The sequence below is a fragment of the Melopsittacus undulatus genome, chromosome 16 (genome assembly GCF_012275295.1).
Source record: "Melopsittacus undulatus isolate bMelUnd1 chromosome 16, bMelUnd1.mat.Z, whole genome shotgun sequence".
NCBI lineage: Eukaryota > Metazoa > Chordata > Aves > Psittaciformes > Psittaculidae > Melopsittacus > Melopsittacus undulatus.
Genome location: NC_047542.1, coordinates 5326769 through 5338884, shown reverse-complemented (window position 1 = coordinate 5338884; position 12116 = coordinate 5326769). Strand labels below are relative to the sequence as shown.

Below are 12116 nucleotides of genomic sequence, written 5' to 3'. Positions count from 1 at the left end.
AGGTGAGATCTGGTGCCCCAGGGAAGGCTCCTGCAGCACCAGAGAACAGGACAAGCAAGGAAAGGAAGGGGTTTTCTCGCTGTTGGTGAGATGGGAGGGCTGGTTCCTGCTGCCTGGGGGGGGGACTGTGGCTGATGGGCATTTTCTGCTGGCTGGGGCAGTGTGGGGTGTTCCGGAGGGGATCAGGTCTCCGGGAGTCAGTGATGCCATGGGCTGGGGGGTGCGTGGTTCCCATCCCACCCACCCTGCTTCTTCTGTGCCTCTGCTATGGCTGTGCTGGGTTGGAGCAGGTAACTGGGGTATTCCTCATGCTTTAAACAACCCCAGTGCCCCCCAGAGCTCTCACTGCTGCTGTCTTAGTGGCTGGCACCACCATAAAGGCACATGGTTTCTGTCCACCCCCTCTTCCCCCCCCCCCCAGCATCCTGTAGGACTCCAGCAGCTCCACAAGGCCCTCTTGATTTAAGGGGATGGTTGGGGGGCCTGTTCCTGTGTTTCCAATACAGGCTGGGATGTAGCACAGGGCTGGAGCTGCTGGGATCTCTCCAGGCTGGGAGCAGAAGGTGGTGCTGCGGCACCCACTCTGTGTCACAGCTCCCCATAGCTGTGGGCCCCTTCCCTTGGGTTTTGGCTTTGCCATGCAGAGAACAACCCCTCATGGCCCCAGTGGTTGTTGGTGACGTTGCCATCACCTGAAGTCCTCCCCAGCTCTCACACAGCTCCCAAGGTGACTCACGGCTGTGGATGCTGTGATGACCCAAAGCTGCTGCTGGGCTCTGAGAAGGCAGCTGGGACCGATCCCTTCATCCCAGCATCGCTGTGGCTGCTCCCTTGCTGGTGCCACCTCCTGGGTTCCCCTGGGCACCAGTGCACCCTCCATGGGAGACGTGGGACGGGTGGTGGCAGGAGGAGGTGCTCACCCAGTGGGTGCTGGGCTTGCAGCCGTTGCTCGCTCTGGTCGAGGCTCTGTCTGTGCTGCTCTTCCTATTGCCAAACCCAGGGGCCCTTTACAGCAGACAAAATGCATTTCCAGCTCAATCCCACTCCACCATCTCCCACCAAGGTCTCCAGCAAGCAGGAGCTGCCCAAGGGTCAGCAACCATCAGTTTCCCTGAGCTGGGGCTCATGGCCGAGCATCAGGCAGGCACCAAGAGCCGGCGCTTGGGCTCCAGCCGGCGCAAGGGCTTTGGTGAGGCACCAGCAGCAGCCTCCAGCCCCGGCAAGGAGCCACCGTGGGCAGCTGAAATGGTGCAGAGGGTGCAGGAGCTGCTCAGGGAGCAGGACAAGGAGCAGGAGGGGCTCATCACCCGCTCGGACATACAGGTAAGGGATGGGGATGTCTCCTTGGGTCAGATGCTGCTGGGGCGGGTGGAGAATGGGTGATGGGAGAGGTGTTCTGCTTTGCTTTGCTCTTAGAAACTGCGTGAGGAAGATCTCCCATGCAGCAGGGAGGAGCTGGAGCTCGTCTTCAATGGGCTGGATGCTGCCAGCACCGGGCGGTTGAAAACTGAGGAATTCACTTTTGGACTCTGTAAGTGCCGGCAGGACACTGCCAAGCTGATGCTGGACATGGTCCTAGTGCTGTCCCAGGGGGTACCTGAAACACTGACCCTGCCGAGTGGCAGAGGATGGCCCAAAAGGTGTCCCCACATCCAGGTCTCATCCCATGGCTCCCCTGGTGAGAGGTCCTCTTGTGCCAGAATGGCTTCATCGGAGCCATGGGGTGGGAAGTGTTGGGATTTGGGCTTTGCTGTCACCCTGGCACTGAGGGTTTGGGGTCTCTGTTGACAGGGCAGTTCCTGGCCTCCCAGAAAGCTGCCAGGGACCATCGCCGGCGGAAAACAGCATCCCGGAGGGTCCCCTTGGTCCTTCCCAGTCCGGCGCTGGAGGTGGACAGTGAGGAGCAGAGGCAGTTCTCTGCCTTTATGGAGCAGTTGGGCACGGACAACAGCTCTGAGGAGTAAGCCTCTGATTAGCATCCATGGATGTCCTGCAGGATGGGCTAGACAGGGAAAGGCTTGGGCAGGAGTGAGGGAGTGAGCCCAGAAATGACTTGGAGGTGCCTTTGACCCCAGGACAGGATCATGCTCACCCCAGTGCTCATCTGTCCTCCAGGACCATCCTTAACAGTGTGAGCTAAACCCATGGCACTGAGGCCTCGTCTCCGCTGTGTGAGCACTTGCAGGGCCGGTGCCTGCAGCCCTGCCCTGGGCAGCCTGTTCCAATGCCTGAGCACCCTGTGGGGCAGGAATTGTTCCTCAGCTCCATCTAAACCTGCCCTGGTGCAGCTTGAGGCCGGTTCCTCTTGTCCCATCCCTTGTTCTATCCCTTGGGAGCAGAGCCCAGCCCCTCCTGGCTCCATCCTCCTGCAGGCACTTGGAGGGAGCCATCAGGTGCCCCCTGAGCCTTCTCTTCTCCATCTGAACCCCCAGCTCCCTCAGCCATTCCCCATCTCTTGTGCTCCAGGCCCTGCTCCAGCTCCATTCCCTTCTCTGGCCCCATCCAGCCCCTCGAGGTCTCTCTTGCAGTGAGGGGCCCAGAGCTGAGCACAGGATTCAGGTGCAGCCTCCCGAGTGCCCAGTGCAGGGGAGCTCAGTACCCCACATGGTGACCCAGGGTCCCACAGCTGGCCTGGTTGGGGGGGTTTGAGGCAGTGTCACCACAAACACCCTTCTCCCTGCAGACAGGAGATCTGGGAGCTCCGGCAGGATGAACCCCAGCTCCTGGACAACACTGCTTGTGGAGCTGAGGACAGCCTGGGGCAGGGATGGAGGTGGTGGAGGGGATTCAACTGCCATTTTGACCCCTGTGCTCTGTGCTTGCAGGCACAAAGCAGTGGCAGAGCAGCCCAGTGAGACACCCTCATCCCCACAGGTACCTCAGCTGGGATTTGGGGTCTTCAGTGGGGATGGGATGAGGTGTCCACGCTCCAGAGCGTTGTGCTGTTCGGTCTGGGACCATTGGGAAGCCCAAGGGCACAGGGTGCTCCTGCAGCAGGGCAGTGCCTCCCCTAAAAGCTTTCTCACTGGGTCAATATGGTGCCATTGAGATGTGTGGGAAGGGACGGGGGGAAGCACCCCCAAGACTTCTCGTGGGTACATCTCGATACCTGCTGGAGAGCTTGGCATCGTTTCAGGTGGGGACACTCCTCATCAAGCACTTTCCTCTCTTCTTCCCACCCTGTTTACTGCAGATGAGTCCGGAGCAGAGCAAGAAGCACCACTCTGAGATGCAGACCAGGCCGGGGTCCCAGAGCAGTGAGCCCAAAGCCAAGAGCACCCACCAAGTGTAAGGGGTCCTGGGTAATGCTGCTGCTTCAGCTGTGCCCCTGAGGTCTGCAAGTCCTGCCCCAGGCAAACACCTTGTTTAGTCCTTTCAGTGTTCCTTTCCCTTCCACCCATCTGAAGATCAGGTCCCTTCACAGAATCCCAGACTGATTTGAGTTAGAAAGGACCTCAAAGCTCCTCCAGCTCCAACCCCTGCCATGGGCAGGGACCCCTTCCACTGGAGCAGCTGCTCCAAGCCCCTGTGTCCAACCTGGCCTTGAGCACTGCCAGGGATGGGGCAGCCACAGCTTCTCTGGGCACCCTGTGCCAGTGCCTCAGCACCCTCACAGGGAACAGCTTCTGCCTAAGAGCTCAGCTCAGTCTCCCCTCTCTTGGGCAGGTTCAAGCCATTCCCCTTGGCCTGTCCCTACAGACCTTGTCCCAAGCCCCTCTCCAGCTTTCCTGCAGCCCCTTCAGGCACTGGAGCTGCTCTCAGCTCTCCCCTTCAGGAGTCTTCTCTTGTCCAGGCTGCTCCAGCCCTCGCAGCATCAAGCCAGCTAACCCTAGCTTGTCACCCTGCATCACTACCTTGGCTCAGGCACTTGCTGTATTTGGCTGAAAGTTTCCTTTTCGTCCCCAGTAATGGGAACATGGAGCCTGGGAAGGGACACGCTCACTTCCCAGGCAGGATATGGATTTGGCTCCCTGGAGGGCATCCCCCTTTCCCCTGTCACCATCACTGCCTGTGCAAACCTCCAGTATCCCTCGAGGGTCAATAAAACTGGGTCTGGAGAGGGATGGGGTGAGGTGGCAGAGCACAGACCCTGTGGTAGTGGCCCAGGAGGACAGGAGGGAGCTGGGGACTGAGCTGACCCTCCCCATTTTCTGCCCCTTGCAGGGTTTGGGAAGTGCTGCCTGCAGAAATAAGCATTTTGGGATCCCCGCAGGGAGCGAGCTCTGTGGAAGAGGATCCTGTCCCAGGATCTCTGAAAGAGGAACGCTTCTCTTTGCTAAGAGACATGGATGATGCAACAGCAGCTCTGAGCAAACAGCTGAAGCCACAGGCACCAGGTGCACCCCCTGCCCCAGCAAACACTGCCCATCAGCCCCAGGATGATGCTGAGCCCCAAATGGGCCTGGAGGAAGCCACAGCACATGGAACAACTCCAAGGGTGAAACAAGAGACCCTCTCTGGTCATGTTGGTCACAAGCTGTTTGAAGGAGACATGGAAGAAGGACCAGGCACAACTCCAGATGTGCCACAGGCTGGTGCGTCCATGGGAGCTGGGCACCACAGGGCTCAGGAGCAGGGAGAGGAGGAACAAAGGATGTTATTCCCGCAAGGAAAGGGTGGTGGTGTGAAGGAGGCAGAGCATCTCCAGGGAGCACTGGGAGAGAACACAGAGGCAGGAGAGCAGGTGCAGGTGCAGGTGGAGGGAGCAGGATGGATGCAGGAAAACAGAAACTGGGAAGAGGCACAGCTACTGGGAGAAGCTGAGGAAGTGGCATTAAGCCAGGGAGAAAAGCCGGAGGCAGGTCTGGGCTCACCAGGGGCTGGGCAGGCAGGTCTGCTTGTGCAACAGTGCCTGGGCATGGGGGAGCTTCCCCCAGCTGCAGCTCAGTCCCTGCGCACGGGGCTGGGGGAAGAGGCTCAGCCATCAATGGGGCTCTCCAAGGAAGTGGCAATGAAACCAGGAGAGCTCCTGGAGCCAGAGCCAGCACCCCATGCAGCCATGCAGCTTGTGGAAGAGAATGAGAATGGGGAAGAAGGGCAGGGTGAACACAGGCTGCAACAGGAGTCTGTGCTTGATCTACAGGGAGCAGGATGTGGGCAGAGAGAGGGGCCTGCTGCAGGTGTGCAGTCACAAGAGGATGCTGAAAGCCTGGACAGGCTGGAGGACCAGAACATTGGTGCAAACATGCAGGCACTTGCAGTGGTGGAGAAACCCAAAGTGACCCCAGGAGGGAGCACAGAGGCAGATCTGCAGCTCCTGAGTGTGGTCAGCTCCCTGGATACAGAGCAGGGAGGGAGCGTGGCTCCAGATGTGCAAACCCTGGATCAGGTTGAGAAAGCAGAGTTACTGGTAATGGAGATAGAAGACTGGGCAGACATGGAGCTGCATGGGGGTCCCAGCCCAGAAACAGCCCAGGGAGGGGGGGACCATGCAGCCATGCAGCTTGTGGAAGAGAATGGGAATGGGGAAAAAGGGCAGGGTGGACACGGGCTGCAACAGGAGTTTGATCTGCAGGGAGCAGGATTTGGACAGGGAGAAGGGGCTGCTGCGTGTGTGCAGGCACAGGACAAGGCTGTAATCCTGCATGGGCTGGAGGTCCAGAGCACTGATAGGAGTGTGCAGCCACTGACAGGGCCAGAGGAACTCAGATCAGGCTCAGGAGGGAGCCCAGAGGCAGATGTGGGTGCCTCTGGGATGCAGGGAGGGGAGCAGAGGCACACTCCAGGCTCAGATGTAGCTCACACCACAGAAGGGTGCAGAGAAGCTGCTGGTGCTCATGTGTCCCCCCCAGCTGAGGCCATTTCATATCCTGAGCGTGCCGCTGCTCCCAAGGCTCCTGGTGTGGAAGCACAGCAGGGAGCACTCACTGGTCCTGATGGGCAGATCCTCCAGGATAACCAGACGCTGGGATTCCCACAGGGAGAGAGGGCTGCTCCTCTGGATGGAGCTCAACGTCTGGAAGTGGGGCAGGCAGAGAGGCTGAAGGCAGGGGTGAGGAGTTCAGTGGAAACTCAGGCTCTAGGGATAAAGCAGGGCCTTGATGATGGTGCATCTGCACCAGCCTTCCCAGTCTCTGAGGTGCCGTTACAGATCAGCACACTAAAGCTGGAAGCAGTGATGCAGGAGGATGTTCTCATTCCAGATGTGTGGCCGTTGGGTGCTTCAGGACAGGCAGCCCAAAGCGAGCTGCAGGAGCAGGTCTCAGCACAGGCAGAGAAGTCACCACACACAATGGGAACAGAGAAGGCAGCTGCTGGACCTGCTGAGGTTCCAAAACAAGAGGTGCCACCAGCATCACCCCTTCACACAACGGTCCTACAGGAAGAAGATGCTGGGAATGATCAGTCGGGGACCGTCCTTGGAGGCAGCTCACTGGGGGATGCAGCCAGCACACAGCCTCAAAGGCAGAGCCTGGGAGAACAGAGCAAAGATGCTGATCAATGGAAGAAGAAGCAAGAGGTTGCAAGGAAAATGAGCCAGGAAGGCGAGCCAAGTCCAGGGAATGTTGCTGCAGATGGGGGTTCTCCTAAAGCCCCCCCGGACCCAGATCACCTTTACAACGTGCTGTTTGTTGGGGACTCCCATGTGGGCAAAACATCGTTCCTGTACAGGCTGCAAGCCAACACCTTCAACCCACACCTCACCACCACCGTAGGTAGGTCTCCTCCAGCTTCTCTCCAGCACAGCTCCGCACCCGCTTGGGTCTCCATTGCCATTCCCTTTCCTCCACCCTACAAGCTCCTGGTGATCATTACAGACACAGCTCACATCAGGTGTGCTACACAACCTCCCACCAAGGACCAAATACGAGCACTGACTTAACACACCTGGGTGCTCTGGAGTAGGTGATGCTGGTCCTTGTTGCCCACTCTAGGGCACCAATACCAGTGTGCCTGGTGCTTTTGTCTCTGCTCGGCCTTTCATCTCTATTCTCCTCTCTTAACCAACCTGATTTTATTCATCGTGAGATCAGAGACTTTCCCCAAACCCCAGCCATTAAAGATCTAAAAGCCAGAGGTTCACTTGAGACCACCCCCCTTGTGCTGCACCCTCAGGTCATACCTGCACCATGTGCCTTCTCCATCCATCTCCTGCCACAGGAATGAACACTATAGTACAGAGATAAACCTTTTTGTGTCTCCTAGGACTGGATTATCAGGTGAAAACCTTTGTTGTGGACAACAAGTGCTTTGCTCTCCGCCTGTGGGACTCAGCTGGTCAAGAAAGGTGAGTGCTGAGCTGTCTGCTTACAGACAGCAACCTCTGGTGTTCCTTACTCTAGTAGTTTGGAGGATATGGATGTTCTTGGCTTTGCTAAGCAAAGGAGGGTTATTTAAGGACAGACTCTGTACAGTATGTGGTCTGATAGAGCATAATAAAGGAAGTAATTAAGATAAAAATAAGCATCAGGCTGCTCATGCTGCCTCTGTGATCAGCACAGGACAAAATCTGGGTTTGCCTTTTTTATACACATGCTTTCCCACCAGGATTCCACATTTCTTCTAGGGAAAACCTCCTCAGACCATATCAATGACCCTTTAAAATGCACGCAGGTACCACAGCATCACCAAGCAGTTCTTCCGGAAGGCGGATGGGGTTGTGCTGATGTACGATATCACATCCGAGTATTCCTTCTTGGACGTGCAGTACTGGCTGAGCTGCATCCAGGTGGGTGAGGCAGGGAAACCTCATCCTGTCCCCAAGGTCTTGGAACTGGAGGTGACTCTGAGATCAGTGTTTTCTCCCCTTGACCTCTGCCACTGGTTAGGGATGGACATCTTGGGGTGACCAAACCCTTTGTAAAGAGCATTCTGCTTTGGTTTTGATTAAAAGTAGTTTTTCTTGGAGGCTTTAAATTCAGATAGTGACAAGTTCACATTTCCCACATTTGTTTCCTGGGGTAATTTGTTAATAGCAACATGATGGTAACGATCAACTTCAATTCAAAAGCACTGCAGAGGATTGAAAGTGATTTTGATAACACTTATGAATCAAGAATAGTCCCCTCTGAGTCCTGGGGAATGGGAGGAAATTCGTGTCTTATTAAAAACTGCTTGTCAGAGATTTCCCTTCAAGTACAAAACCAGTGTTTAAAAACACCAGAACAAAACGGGATGTCACCTTGCTCAGCACCTGTAAACCCCAACCAGAGCATATCTGGAGGGTTCCTGAAGTTGAACACAAAGCAAACTCATCCAATGCTCTGGCCTTTAATAGACCAGGTTAGATGATTTAACAGCAAAAATATAATCCCTTTCATATATGCCCTTAAACTCATTTAAGAACTTAAGGTTTTGGTATCAGCCCAAATCCGTAGGCAGTCTTCACAGTGCTCTAGGATGTGCCTAGACAGTGTGGCCGGCTATGATCCAAGGGAAGCTGAGATGTGCTTCTGATCCTACCCTCTTTAATTGCCAGGAAGGAGCAGAAGATGGAGTTGCTATTCTGCTTCTTGGGAACAAATCTGACTGTGCTGCAGAGAGACAGGTCCCTATGGAGCAGGGGGAACGCCTGGCCAAGGTAGGTGCATGGCCCTGCTAAAGCATGTGTCAATCCAGGTTAGGCAAGGACAGCTAAGGGTGGATTCCATCAGCCTGGGGACACAGAAAGGCTAAAGTCCTTAACTTACCCGTCATGCATTGGTCAAAGTGATCTCTGAACCCATCTTCCACCCTTCTCTGCTTTGCTTTCTCCTTGTCATCTTAGTTCTGACTCAGCACCACCCCAGTAAAGCAGCTTATGGAGCTGGATTTAGAAATGAAAACGTTTTCAGCTCTGCTTCTCTTTGCTGTGAAGTGTCACAGATCTTCCCAGCATCATGCAAATTATAAAACCACCAAATTATTCTGGTTTAATGATATGAAATGCTTAAAGTACAATTAATCTCTTCCAATGGAGATGGCTAATAAAAAATTAGGTGAGAAAAATCTCACCTTTACCAACTTACATTTCATGGGATTTGGGCCAGTATCCAGTGACCAGTTTTCATAGAATCCCAGCCTGGTTTGGGTTGGAAGGGACCTTAAACCTCCTTCAGCTCCAACCCCTGCCATGGGCAGGGACCCCTTCCACTGGAGCAGCTGCTCCAAGCCCCTGTGTCCAACCTACTCATTTACTCCCATGTTAAGCTATTCAAGTGCAAGAATCTTACATTTCTATGTGTGTTTGGTGTCTTCCAGGAGCATCAGCTCATGTTTTATGAATGCAGTGCTGCCTCAGGCCACAACATCTCTGAGTCCATGGTCAGCTTGATCAGGTGAGGTGTGTGCTTGGGTTTTGCCAGCTCTCCTCATTTTAATGGGCTCCCTTGCTACTTTTTTAACTCCAAATGTTGATGGGTTTGTGTCACCGGAGACTTCATGTGCCCAAATATCAGGGAGAATTCAGAGCAGCATGTGCATGGCTGGGATGGAGTGTGCTGAAAGACGTGTCCTGAATTAATAAGAGATCAATAAAACCCTTTTCAGGATGCTGCTGATTTCTCTCTAGGTTGACAGACAATAAATTCAGTCTGTGGCTTGATTTAGGGTGGCATTTTTAGCAGAGTCCATGGTTCTCAAATCATACTGAGCTGGACGCTCCTAACTCCTTTTATTTGTGCTGAGTCCCCGTTGACAATACTCACCAAGACAAATAGCACAGAAATACAAAACATGGGGGAAATACCTGACTAATTTGCTTCCTTTTCTCCCAGGTTGCTCAAAGTTAATGAGGATAAACTGAAAAATAAGGTAGAAGAGGTACCAAAGCTACCCCAGAAGAAAAAGAGCTGCTGCTGGTGATGGAGAGACCCCCCCCAACCCCTCCATGATCTGAAACTGCAGTGACAGACAGAACAGCATAAAAATAGCCTTCAGACACCATCTCTGCTCCCCATGTGTCTGCCTGGCCTCATGTCCCTCAGATGCTGAGAGCAAAAGTCACTGTGGAGGAGTGGCTGTCACCCGGCCCCTTCCTTGCTCATCTCCTGCCACCACCCCAGAGCACAGGAGCCCTTGAAAATACTTGTTGGGAAACTTTACTGCTTTCCTTTGGAGACAAAAAATGGGCTATGGAAAGAGGCAGAATAGGAAATTACATGGATCCGAGATGCTGGAATGATACTGGAGGCAGCAGGGAGCAAAACTGAATCTTGGGATGAAAGACATGAATACCAGGAGTCACCAAAGGCTGGTGTGTAAAACGGGAGTTTAAGGCTGTTGGTGCTGCTGTGTGGTGATGTCTTTTGCTCTGGCTTCGCAATCTGATCTGGAACAATGAAATATGGAATATATCCTAAATGCACTTTTAACTCCCTGAAGTTAGTTTTTCTCTTTCCTGGTTTATTGTGCCAGTGAACAGTACTGGGTCTTGACAGAAAACTGCTAAAACCTGCTTAAAACAAATGTAAAACCTCCAAGAACACGTCCAGGATAACAGAAAGAGCACTGGGGTGGTGGGATGGATGAGCAGGTAAATGCTTGCAGGAGGTCTTTTCATTGCATTGCCCCCAGAGCAGATATTTGCTCTCCATGGGAGAGACCTGCAGGGCACAGAGGCAGGTGAGAGCAGACCTCCTTGGTTCTGCTGCTCACAGAATTACCTCTTCAAATGGGCCAGCTCTGTGTGATACCCAAAAGTGCTCAGTGGAAACGATGCTGATTTCTGGATGGGGATGGACCAAGCTCATGCTTGGAAAGATCAGGGATATGAGCTTCTCCAGGTAGGGTACAACTCTGCAGTGATGCAGGAACTGATGAGTCATTTTGAGATGAGTTATCTCCTCTGCTTGCCCCATCTCAGTGTTACCTCTGTACTACTGAAGCTCTCATCCCATCCACTAAATGTCTTCCCTCAGCTGCTCCTACCAAAAGCCATCCTCCCTTGGCTCTGTTGTTAAAAGACTTTCTTAACGCAATATATTTACACCCCCATTCTATATCAGTCTTTACCATATTTCATCATTGAGATATTTTACTGATGGAGCAGTGGGAGCAGCCTGAAGATCACAGCTCCTCAGGAAGAGTTCCTCAGCTGAGAGCTGTGCCTGGCTTCAGTATTTGGGGTATTTTACTGGCTTTTTTTTACTGGTATTTGTGCCCATCTTCACTATTGCTGCTTTTCTGGTCTGTCTTTAAATAATATAATTCCAAGCACACTTTGCCAAGTGGTACAGTCCCAGCCTGGTTTGTGTTGGAAGGGACCTTAAAGCTCCTCCAGCCCCAACCCCTGCCACGGGCAGGGACCCCTTCCACTGGAGCAGCTGCTCCAAGCCCCTGTGTCCAACCTGGCCTTGAGCACTGCCAGGGATGGGGCAGCCACAGCTGCTCTGGGCACCCTGTGCCAGCGCCTCAGCACCCTCACAGGGAACAGCTTCTGCCTCAGAGCTCAGCTCAACTTCCCTTGTCTCAACCTGATTCTCCCATTAGATGGCAGCAAATGCAGCAACACCTTCCAACTGCAACATTGCTTCTGCAAAGAAAGAAACGAGGAGCTTGGAAAGGGCCCAGAAGAGAGATCTGCAAAACAAAAGCTTCCCAGAAGAGCAAACAGAAGGAAACATCTGTCCAATTCCACTAGAAATCACGGACTGAGGCTGTGCCCAAAGCATAAAACAAGTGTTACTCCACTGCAGACCTCCCCTCCAAACCTGGGAATGGATTTTTCACTGCCAGGCTGAGATAAATGCCAGGAAGGAGATAAAGGATGTTGGGAAGTATGGCCAGGGCATTGCATCTGAAATCACCTTTCAGCTTTAATCACTCATAATCCCGGTAAATTTTCCCACTCCAGAATCCATTGGACTGCTCCTTTGCAAGCTGTTAAATGCATGCATGAGTGTTTGGAGGAAGATCAAGGGCTGAGATATTAATAGCAAGAGGGAAATGCATATTTGTTGGGGCCACAGGAATGAGAGGAGCTGCCCCAGCCAAACCCAGACTGCAGAAGATCTCGGGTACCAGCCCAAGCTCAGCCGGCGTTTGCCATCATCTCACTTTGATGCTTCCACTTTGAGCATGGAGAACCCAGACGAGCTCTTGCTAAGTGAGAACAAATCATCAGCCAAAGCTTCCAGTGTCCCAGCCAGTGGGTTTCGGGTCTCACCCAACAGCGTCTCTCTGAATTTCACCCCATT

The 12116-nt window shown here is 53.6% G+C and overlaps 1 protein-coding gene across 2 annotated transcripts; it reads left to right on the top strand.

Annotated features, from left to right (window-relative positions):
* The first annotated feature begins 524 nt into the window (after positions 1–524).
* RAB44 (RAB44, member RAS oncogene family) lies at positions 525–10986 on the top strand. 2 transcript variants are annotated; one of them, XM_031042935.2, is made up of 12 exons: positions 525–1323; positions 1417–1531; positions 1792–1960; positions 2826–2874; positions 3194–3288; positions 4165–4535; positions 6144–6656; positions 7147–7228; positions 7555–7669; positions 8420–8521; positions 9181–9257; positions 9696–10986. In XM_031042935.2, exons 1-12 carry the CDS (start codon positions 1126–1128, stop codon positions 9781–9783), a joined length of 1974 nt encoding a protein of 657 aa, XP_030898795.2. In that variant the 5' UTR covers positions 525–1125; the 3' UTR covers positions 9784–10986. The 2 variants fall into 2 exon arrangements, with proteins under 2 accessions (XP_030898795.2, XP_030898794.2); XM_031042934.2 differs by having other exon boundaries at positions 4165–6656.
* The last annotated feature ends 1130 nt before the right edge of the window (positions 10987–12116 follow it).